At 37.1% G+C, this 21,058-nt stretch overlaps 1 protein-coding gene across 1 annotated transcript in view; it reads right to left on the bottom strand.

The window, feature by feature from the left end:
• The window catches only part of LOC126967952 (histone acetyltransferase KAT7), a 39,374-nt gene that overhangs the window by 13,380 nt on the left and 4,936 nt on the right, over positions 1-21,058 (bottom strand). The window contains exons 5-8 of the mRNA XM_050812667.1: positions 19,902-20,095; positions 18,304-18,500; positions 16,603-16,780; positions 14,434-14,628 (exon numbers count right to left, since the gene is read on the bottom strand). Coding sequence (XP_050668624.1) covers positions 14,434-14,628; positions 16,603-16,780; positions 18,304-18,500; positions 19,902-20,095 — 764 coding nt within the window. The remainder of the gene's footprint in view (positions 1-14,433; positions 14,629-16,602; positions 16,781-18,303; positions 18,501-19,901; positions 20,096-21,058) is intronic.

The following is a 21,058-nucleotide window of genomic DNA, read 5'->3' on the forward strand; positions in this document are numbered from 1 at the left end:
GAAGCTGTGGAATGAGCTTCCTTGTGCGGTGTTTCCGGGACGATACGACATGGGTACCTTCAAGAAAAGCGCGTACACCTTCCTTAAAGGCCGGCAACGCTCTTGTGATTCCTCTGGTGTTGCAGGAGAGTGTGGGCGGCTGTGATCACTTAACACCAGGTGACCCGTACGCTCGTTTGTCCTCCTATTCCATAAAAAAAAAAGGTGAAAATATGCTTCATCGCTGAAAACCGCTTTGTCTTGGACATCTACTTGTCGACGTTCAATGATCACTTTAACTATCTATTTTCTCCTTGCATCTTAAGATTTATAGTCCCATTGTACTTTGTAAGCATAGAGACGTAGATATTTAATGGATATATTGCTAAATCACTATTCTGGTCATATAATGTGCTAAATTTTCGAATAAAAGTCTGTCTATTTTGCAATAATGAAAACACGCAGTTCTATCTTATGACGCATCATTTTTACATATGCTAAGCAGACTGTAAAATGGTTTCGTTCCCAATACTTTAATGCGCTAATATTGGCAAATTTAAATCTTGCATAAATTTTAAGACACCCTTTTCTTTGTTCTCTTTGGCTATACTAAAACCTAGGCCCTACAGAATCATTACGGGAAAAATTTAAATAAATAAACATTTTAACTTTTTTCTCTCAATATATTCTTGATAATGTTATGTAGGCACATGAATAAATTTTCTAGAAACTGTGATAATAATGATGTTACCACCAGAAATGTTAAAAAAATGTGTTACCTACAAATTCAAAAGAATTGAGACGATTAAATGGTAAAGGTTACTATACCATAAATGACTTTCGTAACACAGATTGGGAACTGAGCGATCGCCCACAGGCTATTTAAAACAAAAACGAATGCCTCAGACCTGAGATCAACGAACGCAAGAATAGTATACCAGTAGGAGGCTCCTTTGCACAGGAAGCCGGCTAGATTATGGGTACCACAACGGCGCCTATATCTGCCGTGAAGCAGTAATGTGTAAGCATTACTGTGTTTCGGTCTGAAGGGCGCCGTAGCTAGTGAAATTACTGGGCAAATGAGACTAAACATCTTGTCTCAAGGTGACGAGCGCAGTTGCAGTGCCGCTTAGAATTTTTTGATCTTTCAGGAATTTTTGGAGTTTCAAGAATCCTGAGCGGTACTGCATTGTAATGGGGAGGGCGTATCAATTACCATCAGCTGAACGTCCTGCTCGTCTTGTCCCTTATTTTCATAAAAAAAAAGGAAATTTTAGCGCAACATTAAACAATATTTAACAATTTGAAACTAATATGGAGTTCGTCAACTTTTATAACAAGTTCAATAAAGAGCTATAGCAATATGAAAAAAAAAATATAAATTTCGAACCACCCATTAGTAAACTTACATATACAAGCCAGTGCATTTATTGTTGACTTAAAAAAAATGTGAATACATAAGTTAATGACCTATAAAGAGGTTTTATTTCAAATTTGACTGCACAATTCGCGTAGACACGTTTGCACCGGCAAATACATTTGAATGGTAAATAAATTACCCGTTGCATCCGGATGTACTCGGATCTGGGTTCGTCGACCCGGCTCGCGTCTCCCGGACTGACGCTGTCTAGCCGTTTGTCTATACCTACGTGCTTTCCAATCTCTGCACAAATTTATTGATTCTAAACGGCTCGTGTGATTACAAGAAAACTATGTTTTATAAAAGTTTCACGCATACATCAACTGCGAATTAGAATGACGGACATGAACAATATCAAAATATATTTTAACTGTGGATCTTATGAAGAGAAATCGTATTACATATAGTTTTCGAAACAATTTAGTTCTTTTTTTTTTAGTGTCAGTCATCTACTGCCGAATAAAACTGGGATCTTTTGTTATTACCAGTGGGAGGTTCCTTTGCACAGGATACCGGATAGATTATGGGTACCACAACAGCGCCTATTTATGCCGTGAAGCAGTAATGTGTAAACAATGTGTTTCGGTCTGAAGGGGGCCGTAGCTAGTAAAATTACTGGGCGAATGAGACTTTAAGTCTTATGTCTCAAGGTGACGAGCGCAATTGTAGTGCCGCTCAGAATTTTTGTATTTTTCGAGAATCCTGAGCGGCACTGCATTGTAATGGGCAGGGCGTATCAATTATCATCAGCTGAACGTCCTGCGTCTTGTCCCTTATTATCATAAAAAAAAATAGTATCAATAGCGCTTGTTACAATTTTGTACGGATGTCTTCTTTGAGAAAGTATATTCTGGGTGGATTGAACATTCCTAATATTTAATTAATTAAGTAAGGTAGTGTGGGTATATTTATTACAACATGAATCCTGAAAATGTTCAAAACAAATGTGTTACGAAATTCAAAAGAATTGTTAAAAGACGTTTATGTGTATTATTTATTTAGAAAATTTTGGAAACCAACCTTTAGGAAATTACTTTCTGATTGATACCATAGATTGGGAATGGAGCGACGGCCCTCGGGCTATTTAAACTATAACTTTGATTGTAACGAATGTTTATAAAAAAATAAGCCCCATTCTTGCCGCCGCGCCATTCTCAGGTCTAATTTGATATACTATTTTATATATATACATAAGGCAAATAATAATAGCTTTAAGGGTAAATGTATACACTCTTATAATAAAGTCCCAGCCACTGCTCAGGCATAATCTATAAATAAATTTAAATGTTTTATTAAAAAATGGCTCTGCCGTAAATTCTACTACTCCACAGCTGAATATCTAAATGATCGGACGGCTTGGGACTAGATTGTGATTATTTTATAGCGATATAAATGACAGTACAATATTGTATATTATTATTGAAAAAAAAAAAAGAATGCTGGGAGAGTTTCTTGCGCCGCTTCTTCTGTCTCAAAGCGCCATTTGTTTCCGAAGCGGTACTAGTATCTAGTATATTAGAAATGACATCAAAAGAATTCTAAAGGAATCAATTTAAAAAAATATAATGCTAAATTATAGCCTTTGTTTGTGACGCCATAGTGATGTCAGCTCCGGGTAGACACTTCAGAAACCACCAATCAAGAGTACCGTTTGCATACTGACGTCTGAAGCCTGCTAACGTCACTTAATATAACAAGGTTCCATCCCTGTACCAACGCGTTATAATCGCAGTTCCAAGACAAAATGCACGGTCACATATTAAAAATAAAATTACTTTTATGCCAATGATTACAAAGAGTAACCTAGGTAGGACCGCTCCTATTAACAGAATTGTAATGTCCTATAACAATATATTTAAAATAGCAGAATTGGACATATTTTGGAAAATCGATGCAGTGATTTTCAAGCGCAAAATTAAAAATCATTTAATTATATAATATCATTAGTTTTTTCGTATTTAATAATAGTGGCTGTATTTTAAATTTAGTTTATATAAAATTTATTTTTGTTTAGAGTTATAATTTTTTTTAATTTTTGTGTAGGTAACAAATTTATAAAGTAATTTACATAGTAAGTAAACGAGGAAATTGTCATATGTTAATAATGTTTTTAAGTACTTGTAATTTAATTAAGTAATTAATTGCATGTCGAGTTAGCCCGTAAATGGGGTATACGATGTTAAATAATATAAGTAATTAATGTGTAAATATACCATAAGGTAATACATTGTATACAACGTGGGTTTCCTATTAAATAAATAAATAAATAAATAAATCCTTGTTATAATTATTATTTTTAGGGCGGGTCGCAATATAAGGTGTCATCCCAAAAGACATCTCCATCCAGTGGGAGACTACTTTGAACAGGATGTCGGCAAGGTGGGTACAATGCCGCGCCATTTCACTCAAAAAGCTGTCTCAAAGTAACGTGATGCATCTGCGTTTTGGTTTTCAATTTCGAGATTATTGGATTCCGGGTATAAGATAATTTTAGCCCGTCCAAAAACTACACACAGCAAAGAAGAAGAGTAAATTTTGCCAAGGAAATACCATCTCCGAGGCAATCGGCGTTAAATTTCACAATGACAACTATGGCAAATACTATCCCGACTCCTGTCAACCGCTGTTAAAACGTTCTTTTAAAAGATCACGATACGTCGGTTTAAATTAAATAATAATAAAACCGTAACTGTTACACACAAAACCTAATGTTAAACTACTCTAAACTACAATTACACGGGTTTTAATCCTTTGAATATTATTTTATTGAAATGAGTAACACTTGCGTTATTCAAAGGAAATACTCAACATGTAACAGTTACTATAAAAAGATAGGAAATAAATGAAGTAACGAAAATAACTTACAGATAAAGTATAAGTATGTATACCATTTTTCGTTAAGGCAAGACGCACACATAGGAAGAGCTAAATAGAGTTTTTAGACCCCTTTTTTCTACATTCAAATTAAACAATGCTTTAATGTTACAATGATAAAGGCGTCATTGGAATAACTAACTAAATACTTTAGATTTCATACCTTCACAAGCGATTCTGGTGAGTAAACCCTTCACAAGACAGTTGTCTTTTGCATACATAGACTAAATTACTCTAAAACGTACCACGTAGTAGATGTACTACGCCGTAGACATTAACGTAGGACGGTTTGAATGCGTTGAAGGCTCTACAATCGTAGTAGCTAAATCGTAAACGAGTGTTGTATGCTCACTATGGGACAGTTAAAAATTAGAAAAATATATTTTTATACGTGTTTTGTTATTTAAGAGGAGGACAAACGAACGTACGGGTCACCTGATGTTAAGTGACACCGCCCATATTCTACTGCAACATGAGAATCACTTTCGAATGGTGTACGCGCTTTTTTGTCGTATCGTCCTGGAAACATTGCACCAGGAAGCTCATTCCACAGCTTGGATATACGTGAAAGAAAGTACCTCGAAAACCGCACTGTGGCGTTAGGACAGACATTCATATATCTTAATTTATGGCGTGATATGTGAAGGTGGATTTCGACGGCCGGAATCAGATTTTAGATTTGTTTATTTGTTTTTTTTTTTGATGACTAACGGAACGAGTAAGTCATCAAATAAGTCTGAATATAACTTTTTTGTTAATTTTTAAACAATATTTCTTCGCAATAAAAATTATTTGAAAAAAAAATTGTCTGCCTAACACGGGTTTTAATTCAAAGATATTGCCTACCTCAAAAGAGGTTTTTTATTTAATAAAGATTATAAGGCTGAAGTGTTACTTGATTTTCACTATTCCGTGAGGACTATTTTTGGCATCAATATGTAATTTTTTGTGTGTGTTACAACGCAAAGATAAACTTAGTCTTTGAAACAACGAACCCCACAAATACATCAAAATTTCCACCAGCCACTTGGCCCCCGTAAGCTCCGTAGCTAGTCATATTGCCGGGCTTAACATCTTGTGTCTCAAGGTACCGAGCGCAATTGTAGTGCCGCTCAGATTTTTTGGGTTTTTCAAGAATCCGGAGCCGCTCTGCATTGTAATAGGCAGAGCGTATCAATTACCATCAGCTGATCTTTCCTGCTCGTCTCATCCCTTACTTCCATTAAAAAAAAAACACGTTTACATCAATCTATAACACTGAAAATATCATACTACTGATGCTTGTTTTGCACACCGTACAAAAGTAACGATGTGACGTCATCGAAGTCAGAACCACAGATAATGAAACCGGGTAGTACTTATTTCATTTGCTAATCACACATTCCTATAGTGTTTAATATTTTAGTTAGCAGAGGCATGAAAAGATCGATTGTCGCTCGTACACGTCTCATTCGAAGCGTCTGAAATATGCGATGCGGGGTGAACCGTCTAGAGGTTAAACCTACACAATAACTCAACGTGTTTATAGGTAGACACTGTAAATTATAGAACATAGAATGTTGCGAATAAGTGTAGCCGATGATTTTAATCAAGTCTCATAGGTTTTTTTAAGAATATTTACTATCTCAAAAAGAATACAAATTCACTTACTAAGATACTTAAACTAACATGATACACAATTTGAGCGGCAAATGGTAGTATATATACTATACATACTTTTAGTCGTCATATTTAAAGTTACAATAATTACCTATTTACACAGTTACAATGAATACTAATTAGGTAGATACATTAAAAACGAAAAAGGTGGGTAAGGTAAAAAATAAATGTTTACAGTAATGAATGAAATACCCTACACTATTGTATTATTTATAATGACAGTTATGAGGGTATTTGTTTATTAAGGTCTCCATAGCCGGAAGGGGTCTAACAAATAAGTTATGAGAAAAACTTCAAAATGTGGTGCTTTTAAGTCTAATAGGTAACATTTATTATTGTTTGGATTGGTGGCGTTTATTTTTAGATTTCGCCAATGACAAGTGTATATTATTGAACTCTATGATATAAAGCGGGCTTCGTGAATGAACAAGGTCACAGTCAGAAACGAAGAAATTTGTTAGTGCTGAGATCAATCACCGCAAAGAACACTGTTGATGTATCTCAAACATAAAAAAGACACAATATATACAAAGGGTTAGTTGTAAAAAAGACACACAAACTAAAGTTTGATATTGACGACCTGTATAGCCGAGTGGTTAGCGATCCTACCACCTACTAAGCTAGAGGTCCCGGGTTCGAATCCCGGTAGGTGCAAGCATTTATATGATGAATATGGATGTTTGTTTCCGAGTCATGGATGTTTAAATGTATCTATGTATGTTTATATGAATTTATGTATGTTTAAGTAAGTATATTGTATTAAATATATCATTGTCTTGTTACCTATAATAAAGGCTATATATGCTTAACTTGGGGCAAAATAATTTGTGTGAAAAGTGTGTCGATATTATTATTACTATTATATTATATTGGTTAATGAATGAACATAAAATATATAAAAAAAAATTAACAAAAAAACCACCGACTTCATAAACACAATTTCAAAATAATATATATAATATTATGCACTAATCAATTTATTGCGAAAATTTATACAATCTAATTAATTAATATTGTTATTTTTGGAATCGGTGTCCTCCCGCCGCGGCCCCGCTCTCGCCTCCTTACGTCGCGCGTGCGACTCAAGCACATCTCACCTATGTATCATGTAATTGTAACCTACCTTGGCCGAAAAAAAAGATTCGGTATCGACCAAGTATCGTTAATTTGCTCCTAAGAATTGAAGAACTCCGTTACTTTATCATGGATTCCATATTCATTCATACCATTGAAGTATAAATCCTTTCCAATAAAAAAAATAACCGAATAGGTTGGCGCGATATTGAGTTATTTGTAATTTGTCGCATACATACTTAAAGCAAATTTAAGACTTTTATGGTTTTCTCATGGACCAGCTTTCAAATAAAAAAAGAATAATCAAAATCGTTCACCCAGTCGTAAGTTCTGAGTTAACAAAAATAAAAACATACCGACGAATTGAGAACCTCCTCCTTTTTTGAAGTCGGTTAACAAAAGAGGAATTATCAAAGGAGAGTAATAATTTAAAATCAATGGGGCGAGGGATATCGAGCATTCATACGGGTTGCCTGATGGTATGTGGTCACCATCAGATGCAACAAACCCTATAAACTGCTTATAAGGCGTCGAATAAACCGAAAATACGCGCTAACAGTTCTACTCATTGCGCTACCGATTTATACGCTGCTTTTTTTTAGACGAACACTCCAAAAAATTAGACCTTGAAGGGGAAAAAGTGGCAACAGGACTTATGACAACCGTTTTAGATGATAAAAGAAGTAGTGGTACATAATATCAAATAAATATATCGTCAATCTGGCATTCAAAACAGTTTTTTTATGTTACTCGAAATTAATATGGCCATAACTCAAAATTCCTTAATTAACTAAGGACTTATTTTTTGTATATTCTTCCCTATGTATCCCTTTTTTAGGATACGTCAAATTATAAATAAAGTGAAGTTAAAAAGGTATTGACGACCCATATATCCCAGTGTTTAGTGACCCTGCCTACTGAGAGCCTGCTAGAGGTGGTGCAAATATTTATATGATGAATATGGATGTTTGTTTCCGAGACATGAAAGTTTATATGTATTTATGTATGTTTAAGTAGGTGTATTGTATTAAATATATCATGTCTTGTACCCATAGGCTATGCCCAGTTTGGGGCGAGATAATTTGTGTAAAAGTGTGTCTGTATTATACTATTATTATTAATCTGAGTTATTTGAAGTCTGAGTATCTACTGGAGAAAATTATACAAATTATACCGAAAAACTTAGACAATTTTATTTTAGTACATTTGTTTCAACCGTAACGAGAAGCGTAGTAAGAAAGCATATTCTTAAAGACCCAGCAGGAATCGAACCTACAACCAAAAACTAAAAGCCAAAGTATTCAATGAGCAGCCCCGTTAAAACTATGAAATATCGTAATAAAGAGCGCAAAAATTATCAAAGTCGTATCACCCCTACGGAACCCCGCCCCTGTCGCGTCGCAAAGCCCTAGACACACACACACACACACAGTTCGCAACGAATCTAGACTTCCCCGGGCCCTAGCGCCAACCCTCAGCACCGGTCGTTGAACCCACAGCTGACGCTGAACCGAGTTCTGATTGCAATTATGATTTGCACGAGGTTTTATGATTGCCAAATGAATTTTAACTATGTTGTGTCTGCTTATTATCAATGTATTAAAGCTTCTTTGACAAAGAAGGCTTACTATATTACTTATAGTAACTAGATTATATAATAATAATATTGACACACTTTTTACACAAATTATCTTGCCCAAGTAAAGCATCTATAGCCTTTATTATGGGTTACAAGACAATGATATATTTAATACAATATACTTACTTAAACATACATAAATTCATATAAACATACATAAATACATTTAAACATCCATGACTCGGAAACAAACATCCATATTCATTATATAAATGCTGCACCTACCGGGATTCGAACCCGGGATCTCTAGCTTAGTAGATATATAGAGAATAATGATACATGGTTCCTGTCTGGTTCTGCGTTGTCTTTGGGGCGGCCAAAAGAGTATATAATATTACTAGCTGACCCGACAGACCTTGTTCTGTACTTAGCATATAATAAACTGTTTTTTATGAATTCGTCAATAATATTTCGTAACATTGAGAATTAATTCCTAAAATATGCTCGCTGTTGCTGAAACGAAATTGTTTCACAGCAGAACTGACAAACCGTGCGTCAAAAAATTCTCTCATAGAAAATGTGTCCATACAATACAAATATTGGAAATAAAAATAATTATGAGTCCGAAATCGAAATAAAAACTATCCCATGTCTCAAGTGGACTAAACTGCACTACATGAAGTAATCCCCATTAAGAGCCGTTCATTAGTTTAGGAGTTCACTGGGAACAAACATCAGGACACTGGATTTACATATATTAAAATATTAAATAGGCTAAGTTGTAATATGATTTAAAAGATGGGAGATTCTTGTTAGTTCTTCTCACCATGTCATGTCGTTTACCAAGTGTTGTTGCAATATGTTATGTTATTGTCACTCCCAATGGCAAATAAATATATTTGTATATTTATTTCTGTTTTTGTGTTGTTATTACGGTGGTACTTTGGTTATTCTTTGACAATATTCTCATAACGTAACGGAAATATTGAGATTGGTTCATAGCATTCCCTGGGTCTATATTTTATAGAATTACTAGCTGATGCCCGCGACGTCGTCTGCGTAGAAGCTACTAGCAGAATAAATATAATGCCCGCATCTAACGTGATACTATGTAGCCTAAATGTTGTCTCAACCTTTTGTTAATATTCAGGTTAAATTCCAATTAAGTCTATTCTTTTTTTTATGTAACAGGAGAACAAACGAGCGTACGTGTCACTTGGTGTTAAGTGATCACCGCCGCCCATATTCTCTTGAAACAACCAGAGGAAATATTTAGCGTTGCCGGCCTTTAAGTAGTTGAGTTACGACTATTCAGTAGTTTATCCGTTTTGTCCGGAAATATGGACAGACAAACAAAAATTATATTTAAAAATATTCAATGTACAGTTTTTACTTTGTTACTTGGCTAATGCACGAAGTTAAAACATTTACTATGACATAAATTATTTTCTTAATTATACAGACACAGACTGGGAATGGAGCGACCGCCCTCAGGCTATTTAATTATTAATTTTCTTGTACATAATATATTGTAACTAAATTAAGAAAAAACACCCACTGGGTTTCATTCACCCCGTTCATCTCAGGTCTGAGGCATATTATTTCGAATGCGTGGTAGTTTTTTGACATTCAATAAGTGATTTTAAATATTATTTTGAATAATATATTTGAATTTCAATTAACATTGTTTTATTTGAGTCTATCAAATAACTTTTACATAAATACTTTCATGATAGTTTATGCGATTAGCTAGTTCAACTCCTGAATTTCCATTTTTTTTATTTGGTTAGGACTGCTCCCCTGCATTTTACAATTTAACTATTTACGTCGATTAAATATCCACTTAAATAAAATCTGGGGGCCTATCATCATAAACAAATATTGTAATTGCTCTGTATTAAAGTTTTTTTTATGAAATTATGGGACGAGACGAGCAGGACGTTCAGTATTTGATACGCCCTGCCCATTACAATGCAGTGCCGTTCAGGATTCTTGAAAAACACAAATTCTGAGCGGCAATACAATAGCGCTCGTCACCACGAGACATAAGATGTTAAGTCTCATTTGACCAGTAATTTCACTAGCTAGCGCCTTTAGACCGAAACTCATTAATGCTTACACATTACTGCTTCACGGTAGAAATAGGCGCGATCGTGCGAACAACTAACAGTTACATACTGTTGTGATGGTCATTGTCAGTCAAAGATTTGAAGATGCGCAATCTGTTACAACTTGTTCAATATATTATACTTGTTTTGCCTACTGCGCGGTTGAGTTGGGCTTTTGTTGGGCAAACTTACATAAAAAATGTTATCAAATAAGAAAGAAAAAGGTTAAACATAACTTTTAATAAACTTTTATAGCAATTTTTTTGAATTTCGTAAAATTTGTTTTGTAAGTGGGATGCACTCGTCTTAACCGTGTAGAAGGCATAACAAGGTTATCTTTGTTCCTGGTGTTAACATTTATCGTTTATGACAGTTTCTAGAAATTTCACTAATATGCCTATGAACGTACACAACATTAACAAGTATATACTGAGAGAGAACATTTAAAATGTTTATTTTGTTTTTATTTCTCTTAAAGAGTCATATAAAGTAGTGGAGCTGTATCAATGTACGTTAATTTATTAATCTTTTTAACCGCGTATGTTATAGAACTAAGTCCATTAGCCAATCGTTCAATATGGGGGCCCATTGTAATTTAGAATCATAGAGTAATGCCAAGAAGTATATAAACCCATATGCAAAGAAAAACGGGCACCCAAAACCTTTTTGTGCAACTATGGAAATGTTAAACAAAACAGGTTTTATATGAATTCAATTAATTATTAGTAACAATTGTCTACTTATTAAAAAGTACTGACAAGTAAAATAAAATGTTCCAAATTTGAAAATATCTAAGTTATTCAAAATATTCTATTTCAATCGAGCGTTGGCTCGCAGTTTATGTTAAGATATTGTGCTATAAATAAATAAAAAGGGTTTCTGTATTTTTAATGACGTTGATGTAAAATTGATGAAATTATAAATAATAAGAACCTCGTCCAAAGAATTGCAGTATTTGCTGTGTATTTTTGTCAAAATGAGTTATTTCCTATAAAAAAAACAAACAAAAAAATTGAAGGTCGCCATAATTACCAAAAAAAGTGTTTTTACATGAGTAGGCAGTATCTATTTTATTTTGTCGCATCAGGTAATATTAAAAATAGCAGACTCCAACGATTTTACTACGTCTCCGTTTAACAGTACATTTGCATCTACATTTTTGACATTCGGTGCGATAAATTTTATACATTTAGGGCCGATTTTTCATTCCTCAGATAAATCCACAGATAACTATCGAGAGAGTAAAATTAACGTACCTACTGTTTATCTAACGATTAAAAGTTTGGAATTTTTCAATCGTTTTTTATGCAAAGAATAGTTGTCTGTGGTATTTTCGAAGCAGCTTCACACTTTATAAGTGCAAGCGAGATGGAAATATACTATGTCATTTAACGCATAAGACAGAGAAAGGATGTTTGGTTGACATTAGACGTTTATCGCAGTAATTATTATCAACAAACCACGAATTCACTCAAATTTTCCGTTTGTAAAATTTTCAATATACACTTTTGTGGTTCTTAGTGCTTAGAATGAACGAAAAAGAAACATGACCGTGCTACAACCTTCGAAAATCCGAATTGAGCCACTTGACCGAACTAGTGACGTAAATACCGTTCAGTTTTAAAGAATAAAAAAAAACTGACGCCATGACCAATAAAGAAAAGCTAATAACTGCTGTACATAACGACCTGTTGAAATTATTCTTATGTGACAGCTTATCCAAAGCGGCAATGACTCTTGGAAAACGTGGTATTATATATAATCTCTCTTGTGTGGACAGGATTTCTTCTTGAGTTCAGAGTAAATGAATAAAAATAAGAAGCAATAGCTCCTAAAATTACTGTATTTATGCTCAAAGCTCTGTGGAAGCTTCCCAATTAGTTGACAGAGTGTAACGTGGGCACTATCCGACTTCAGTGATGGTTTGGTGGGGTATTAGCTATGAAGGAGTGACTCAGCCATACTTTTGTAAAAAAAGGTATCAAAACATCGGCACAAGCATATCAAGATACCATTGTTGAGAAGGTAGTGAAGCCCCTTAACAACACCATGTTCAATAACCAAGAATGGTCCTTTCAGCAACACTCGGCGCCGGGTCATAAAGCTCAGTATTGATTGGAGACGAACATTTCGGATTTCATCAGAGCTGAAGACTGGCCGTCGTCTAGTACTGATCTTATTCCGCAGGATTATTTTTTATGGTCAGTTTTAGAGAGTACAGCTTGCTCTAAACGCCATGATAATTTGGAGTTCCTAAAAATATCCGTCCTATTTGCAGTGAAGAATTTTCCCATGGAAAAAGTGCGTACTTCTATTAATAACTGCCCTCAACGTTTAAAGGACTGTATTGCAGCCAATGGAGACCACTTCGAATAAGCTTGTTATATTTCAAATTGTTTTATATTTAAGTATTAAACTAACACACTGTAAAAGTAATAAATGTTATTTGCAATAGAATTTATTTTTCTTTGTTTCATTTCATTTCATTTATAATTTCTACTATCTAATAATAACATAAATATCGTATGTAGTCGCCAAAAGAACATAGTTATTAGCAATGAATTACCTACAAATATAGCCTAATAACTTAAACACGACATAATTATCGCACCGATAGCTCTTAACCGGCTCCCAAAGGGGCCGATAAATATAATCACCCGATAGTCTTTATTCGTTCGATAACTTCTATTTGAGTGTTGAAAAATCCGTAAAATTTCGCTTATCTGGTTGTATAGCTGAGGATTGAAAAATCAGCCCTTAGTTTTCTTACTATTTAACAATAGGTTATCGGCGCTAAACTAGTATACCATGTCAAACACAACATTGTTAAGTTTGTCATATAAAACTTGGCTTCATTACACTTTGAATATGAGTGAAGTCTCATCCGCAAATAGTACTACTTTATATTTTTTTAGTTAGTTTAGGAAGATCATTTATATAGATAAGGAAGAGGAACGGTCCAAGACCCTTGTGGTACCCCCTGAGAGGAGATCTTCTGTCATCAGTGGCGTGCAGTGGCGACATATTCTACTCTCTCGCACGGTTTGTTTGTCTATATATATGTCTATATGACATTCTATCATCATCAGCCGGAAGACGTCCACTGCTGGACAATGGCCTCCCCGAAAGATTTCCACGAGGATCGGTCCTGCGCTGCCCTCATCTAACGTATTCCGACGATCTTGACCAGATCGTCGGTCCATCTTGTGGGGGGCCTACCAACACTGCGTCTTACGGTACGTGGTCGCCATTCGAGGACTTTACTGCCCCAACGGCCATATGTCCGTCGAACTATGTGCCCTGCCCAATGCCGCTTCAGTTTCGCAATCATTTAGACTATGTTGGTAACTTTGGTTCTCCTATGGATGTTCTCATTTCTGATTCGATCTCGCAAGGAAACTCCGAGCATAGCCCATGACATTCTATACGTATAGACAAATCACGTCATATAAAAACAAAGCCGAAATATAGAACATGCCACAAATGACACCATAATATGCTTCCACTGCTATATCAATACATCGCCGCATTCACTTCAGTTGTTTAAAATATTCCTGATCAATAATTTAAAACATTTATTCAGTTAAGATTTGGTTCCGACAGTGAAAGTTGACACACGACTAAGGAGAAAGGTGTGCTTACATTGTCTTTGAGCACACTTTTGCCGTTCCGCTATCAGGCTGTGAATGATATCTCCTTATAATATGTGTAAATAACGTAAGTAATTCATATAATCTCACCTTACTGAAGTAGCCGACGATATGGCAACCATCTTCATCGGCGCACGTCATCACGTAGAAGAGGAAAGGCTCCACGTCGTAATAAAGAGTTTTGTGGTCGAGGAAGAACTTCGCGAGGAGGCACAGCTGCTGGCAGTACAACTTGTGTTTCCGGCCGTCCACCTGCCACACGCTCAGACTGTCTCTTCTGTACACCTGATGGTTTGTACACTTATTAATCACTGATTAAATTAACCCCCTTGTTCATAATAGTCTGCTAGCTTAAAGCATTGCTAATTCTCACTCTGTCTTCTTCTATTGACCTAAGTCAGAATGAGAAAAAACACTCCTAAGCGGCTGTTTAAAGTTAGCGGACCATTATGAATGAGGGGGCTAGCCATTATCATCCTTACCATCTGAGTTTGTGGCATTCTTCCACAGTGCAGTTTTCAAGGAACTTTCTTCCAAGTACGAAAGTACTCAAGCGAGGGAACGAGCTTCCTTGTGCGGTATTTCTAGGACGATACGACATGGGTACCTCCAAAAAGCGGGTACACTTATTTGTGCTATGGAATGCATCAGATTCGCCGCAGTCTTCAAGGTCACCGATCTCATGAGATCATTTAGCAAATCGGAGGTTCAGGGCCGGTGCTCTTGTGATTCCTCTGGTATTGCAAGAGAATGTGGGTGATCACTTAACATCAGGTGACCCTACTTTCGATTGTCCTCTCCTCCATAAAAAAAATACAAGCCAGCTGTGGAATGAGCTTCCTTGTGCGGTCCGGTGTTTCTGGGAAGATACGACATGGGTACCTTCAAAAAATGTGCGTACACGTTCCTAAAACTCCGGAAACGCTCCTCTGATTCCTCTGATTTTTCAAGAGAACGTGGGCGGTGGTGACCCATACGCTCGTTTGTCTCCCTCTTCCAAAAATAAAAAAATAAATGTGACTATGTCCAATCTTTATATATTTTTTATTATATTCATAGAACAAGAAGACAGATGAACACACGGGACACGAGATGTTAAGTGATCACTAACTAGTATCAGTTGCAATCAAAATGTGTGTGAAGCACGACACGACGTAAGAGCACGACCTTAGCGGAGGGGATCTATGCAAGCACGTCGTCTCCTGCCGCTTAGACATAGCCCATGAGGCGATCCCATTCTGCATTATGGGACCGACATAATATACGGTCCACAAGATAGACGCACAGCCATAGGAGTAGACAGGCTTTTTTCTCTCAAAATTGCCGATATAACAAATATACTCTCCCTAAAAAACACAAATATCTCGTGGGGCATAAAATTATGCTCAACCAGGAGTGTGTTAAACATGATTGGTCGGTATATATCGATATAGATCGAGCGGAACAAATATAAACTTGTTATGCTTATTACTCCGTTAATTCAAGTTAGTCAGTCTTTTATTGGACGATGTACATGCTTTTACAACATGATCCCAGAGAATGTACAAAGCAAATTTAAAAGCATTGTTACACATAATAATTGTTGAACATAAATGATTTTCTTAATGATACCACAGACAGGGTATGGAGCGAACACCCTCAGGCTATTAAATCATAAATATTTATTGTACAATATTAGATTGTATTATGAGAAAAAAGCCCGCCGAGTTTCTTGCGCCCGTTCTTCTCAGGTCTGAGGCACACCATTTTGAATGGGTGGTAGTATTTGACGTTCAATAGGTGATTTTATTTGTTGCTGCTACCCTATTTTGAAAAAAAATATTTGAATTTACATCTCAGTTAGTCAATTATTAGTAGTTATAATGAGTCTCTTAGTGGTGGATAGAGATGTATGCAAGTCTACATTAAGTGTGAAATTTATCGCTTTAAGCTTCACAACAAAAGCAAGATTCTCGGTGACAGGATCGACCAGCCAATACAACTGGCGCCGGTTCACCTAGCCTGATGAATAAGACCACCCATCGCTTCCCTCGATCATATTAAGTGATCCCTGTATTCCACCTCCCCCAAAGATCTCCACGCTACCCTCATCCAACGTATTCCGGCGATCTTGACCAGATCATCGGTCTATCTTGTGGGGGGCTTACGAACACTACGCCTTCCGATACGTGGTCGCCATTCGAGGACTTTACTGTCCCAATGATGGCCATATGTCCGTTGCGTGCCCTGTTCCTCGGTTAACAGTTGACGATACGTCACCTCGTCTCCGGGCGGGTGCCGCCACACACACTTGGAGCGGTGGCGGTCAGCGCCGGCCGCACACTTGTGGTGCTTCAGACAGAACTCGCACACGAACAGGCGCGGCACACGGGCGGCCTCGCCCGGGTACGGCGACTGGTACCACACCTCCATCATGTACTTGCCCATCACCACGTATCTGGAACGGACCACCATGCTTTACAACGCGTCATAGACTACACAAACATTAATTTAATGACCTGTGCTTGCCGGTGATATAAAAAGAATAGGGTAGTCCCATTCCCAAGAGTGTCGTAAGAGACGACTTAGGCCATTTACCAGAGGGCGGCTTTTTTGCATAGGATGTCGGCTAGATTATAGGTACCACAACGGTGCCTTTTTCTGCTGTGAAGTATTAATGTGTAAACATTATTGTGTTTCGGTTTGGAGTGCGCCGTAGCTAGTGTAATTAGTGGCCAAATGAGACTTAAGTAAAGGGGCAAGTAACTCACGTAATGGGAACTTATAAGCAACTGAATACCAGGGGTCTTACAGACGCGTTGCCGACCTTTTCAGTCGGACTATACTAAAAAGTCAACATTGGGACTATGCTGAAAGTCCCCAAGAACCTCTTTTCGAATGTAGGTCCCGACTTTATTTAATTTGGTAACACTTCATCACTTTTGCCTTTACTCGAAAAATACTTTCATTTATTTACGGTGTGTATGGATTGACGCATATACACAATACCTCGAATTTATACGTATTAATTTACTAACTCGTTCTCGCATTGAGTATTCGACGTTTTAGTATTTTTCTTGCATCACTGTACATATACTGTAGATGAAATTATTTTTAAAACGATGAAGCTCTAAGTACCTAAATGTTGAATTTAAAGAGTGGCAATGAGTTTATTGCAACTTTTTCATTTATTTTCAGTGGGAGGCTCTTTTGCACAGGATGCCGGCTAGATTATTGGTACTACAACGCCGCCTATTTCTGCCGTGAAGCAGAAATGTGTGAGCATTATTGTGTTTCATTGTGAAAGGCGCAGTAGCTAGTTAAATGCGTAATGACAAGCGCAAATGTTTTTGGGTGTTTCAAGAATCCTCAGTGGCACTGTATTGTAATGGGCAGGGCGTAAAATATATTAAATTAATTAAAGCTCAACCTTTTGTGAAGTGGCGGTAAATGTAAAAAGAAAAGAAAACTTGACATTCACAAGTGTCATTTCCTTGACCTACATGAATTAAAATGTGTGTTGCCAGTGATGACATATGGAACACAAACGTGGTCGCTAACTATGGGCCTTATCAGGAAGCTCATTGTTGCTCGGCGGGCAATGGAGAGGGCTATGCTCGGAGATTCCCTGCGAGATCGAATCAGAGAGATCCGTAGGAGAACCAAAGTCACCGATATAGCCCAAATGATGGCGAAATTGAAGTGGCAGTGGGCAGCACACATAGCTCGGTGAACAGATGGCCGTTGGGGCAGTAAGGTCCTAGAATGGCGACCACGTACCGGAAGGCGTAGTGTTGGTAGGCCCCCCATAAGATGGAACGACGATCTGGTCAAGATCGCCGGAGTAGGATGGATGAGGGCAGCGCAGGACCGATCGTCATGGCGATATTTGCGGGAGGCCTTTGTCCAACAGTGGACGTCTTCCGGCTGAAATGATCATTATGATGATGACATGAATTAAGTGATTTTGATTTGATTTACCTTGTGCCTCTGTCGGAGGCAATTTCATCAAGTTCCTCCTCCACCTTGACCGCGGCCAGCGCCTGAGCATCCCTGAACAGCCGCAAATCGTAGTCCGGCACGAAGCCGTCCAGCACCGGCTCCTTGTCTTCATTCAGATCTTCATTGTTCGTCATCGCCTTCAACTCGTGGCTGCCTTTCCACTTTGAACGCATATCCTGGAGACAGTAGTCCATAATGTAAGCAAACTGAGACATGAACAGATGGGAATAACATCACAAGCAGATAGGGAGCCATTTGAGCTTTATAACCAACTTCAAAAAAGGAGGAGGTTCTCAATTCGTCGGTATGTTTTTTGCAATATTCAGGTGTTCATACTTACGTGGACCTAATATCAAACGAATACACATGTTCTGCAATCGTTCAAGCTTATCCAACTGGAATATAGTGAAATTGATATATGAAACATCGGCGTAGTAAGAGAAGGGATTGAGCGAGCAATGTTTTCGTGGGAATATAAAGAAAGTTTTGGAGGTTTTTTAATAAGTGAGAGGCAGCATAGAGATTCCTACTAACTTCTCTTAACTCATGGTGCCAAGACAAATTTTGATCAATATATACCAAGATACAATCAAATTCAAATATTTTTATTCTTAATAGGATACGAAATCACTCATTAAGAGACAAAAACTATTACCCATTCGGAATAGAATGCCTCAAACCTGAAAATAACGGGCGCAAGAAACTCAGCGGTTTTTTTCCTTTTTTTAATAAAACTTCGATACACTCAAATTTATAATTTAAATATCCTAACGGCAGTTCATTCCCAAGGTGTGGTATTATTACCGCCGCTTAAAGAATCAGGAGGGACGGTTATATTTCCTCTTTAGAACTTTGCAGTTCGGATCCTTTGAGCACAGCGCCGCAACCCAAATTCGATACGCCTGTTTTTTGCAGTCAGATGTTGGTTTAATTGACGCATCAAACCAGGGCTGCGATCTGCCACCGATTGGTACTTAGACGTGGGCGTCAGATAGGCACTACACTCCTGACCAGGCAATGGTCGCACGTTTCAAGAGACAGAGACCTGGTAACTATAAGCGGCTGTCCACATCCGGGAGCCGCGTTGGCGACTCGACCAATAGGGACCGACTATACACCAACGCAAAAACATGCACAGATTGCCCGGCCTAGTCTGTGGTACGTGACCCAAGCTATTCGTCGTGGTCCCGTTGAAATCACCCAAGACTACGATTACTTGCCATGGATTGGCTTGATAATAATACACAGACGAATACTTGGATATGTTTATCAGGTGCCATCAATGGATATGGAGATTTTTCCACTCGCCAATACCTGCTCCCAGCATAATTCTATATAATATATCCATTAATTCATACAGGTATCAAAGATTACAAGACTTTGGATCGTTCACTCTTCCACAACACATAAGTCTGTGTGCGTGTGTGAAAAGCTACAATCTTTTATCTGCCAACAAAAAGTTTTAAATAACCTTGACATATCAGGGATCCTTGGATCATAGTAACTATTCCGGTTTACAGCTAATATATATGACTGTGCTTCTAATAGTTATTTTTGGCAAGATCTACATTACGAACCTTAACTTTAAGCTGATACGCCCTCTGCTCAATGGTAGGCTGGGCTCTGGGCCTCTGTACCATGGTGGCGACAGCTTTACGTCTGGCTGCAGCCGCGGCCGCACGCTCCTCCGCTGCCGCGACGCACCACGCGGAAGTAACGTTATGGTACATGGGGCAGGCGTCGAAAGTGAAGTGCTTTTCTGCTTTGCCGCCTAGAGAAAACAGTTAACATGTAACAACATAATCTAATATATAAAATTCTCGTGTCCCGGCGATTGCTACCAAACTCCTCCGAAACGGCTCGTTGAGTGCATATCGGGTAGGTCCGAGAATCGATCGAAAATCTATTTTTCATGCCCCTTAATATATTTTTTTTACATTTTTTTTTTTTGTTTTATTATGATTGACAACTTCAAATTTTCGCCCTTTAACGATCTACAACTATTTTTATATCAAGATTTTATATTATTCTGTACCATCCACAAATCCGCTATAGGGTTGCAAGATGGCAATCAAATACAATAATTGTAGTACGGTATAGTTGGTAGGTCTGAGAATCGGTTGCATCTATTTTTATACCCCAAAATTTTTTATTACTTTGTATGGAAATACAACGAATGCTGGGTCAGCTTGTAAGTATTATATATAATTATATAACTGTTTCATAGAGTCCAAATATGATTGGTAGGTTTCATACTACAAATTCCATAAAAAAATATGTCATGTTGCCTGTGTGACAAAGTTGTCTGTGTGTTATAAGATTATAATACAAAAGCATCTGAGCTATTTATATCCCACTACCCATACAATCTTATAAAGGAAATATATGAAGACAATTACCATCACAAGGTGAAGGAAGTCGGAGGGGGTGAAGGAAATGGAATTCAGTACTACACTAAAATTATACCACCACAGGTTTGCTTTAGGTAGAACGTCGATTTATTGGATATTTCATTAAGTACTTACACATTTGCATTAAATACTAATAGTGTGTCTTAAAACTATTATACATTTCACTACTAGCGCCATCTAGTCATGGCTATGGGAAGTAGAATTTAATTGCGGTTACATAAATAAATGGTTAAATTCAACAATGTTAACACAAGGAAATTTATCAGGACTAGCAATAATGTTTGGTGTATTGACATCAATAATGTTCTATACAATATATACAA

Source organism: Leptidea sinapis, chromosome 14 (genome assembly GCF_905404315.1).
Source record: "Leptidea sinapis chromosome 14, ilLepSina1.1, whole genome shotgun sequence".
NCBI lineage: Eukaryota > Metazoa > Arthropoda > Insecta > Lepidoptera > Pieridae > Leptidea > Leptidea sinapis.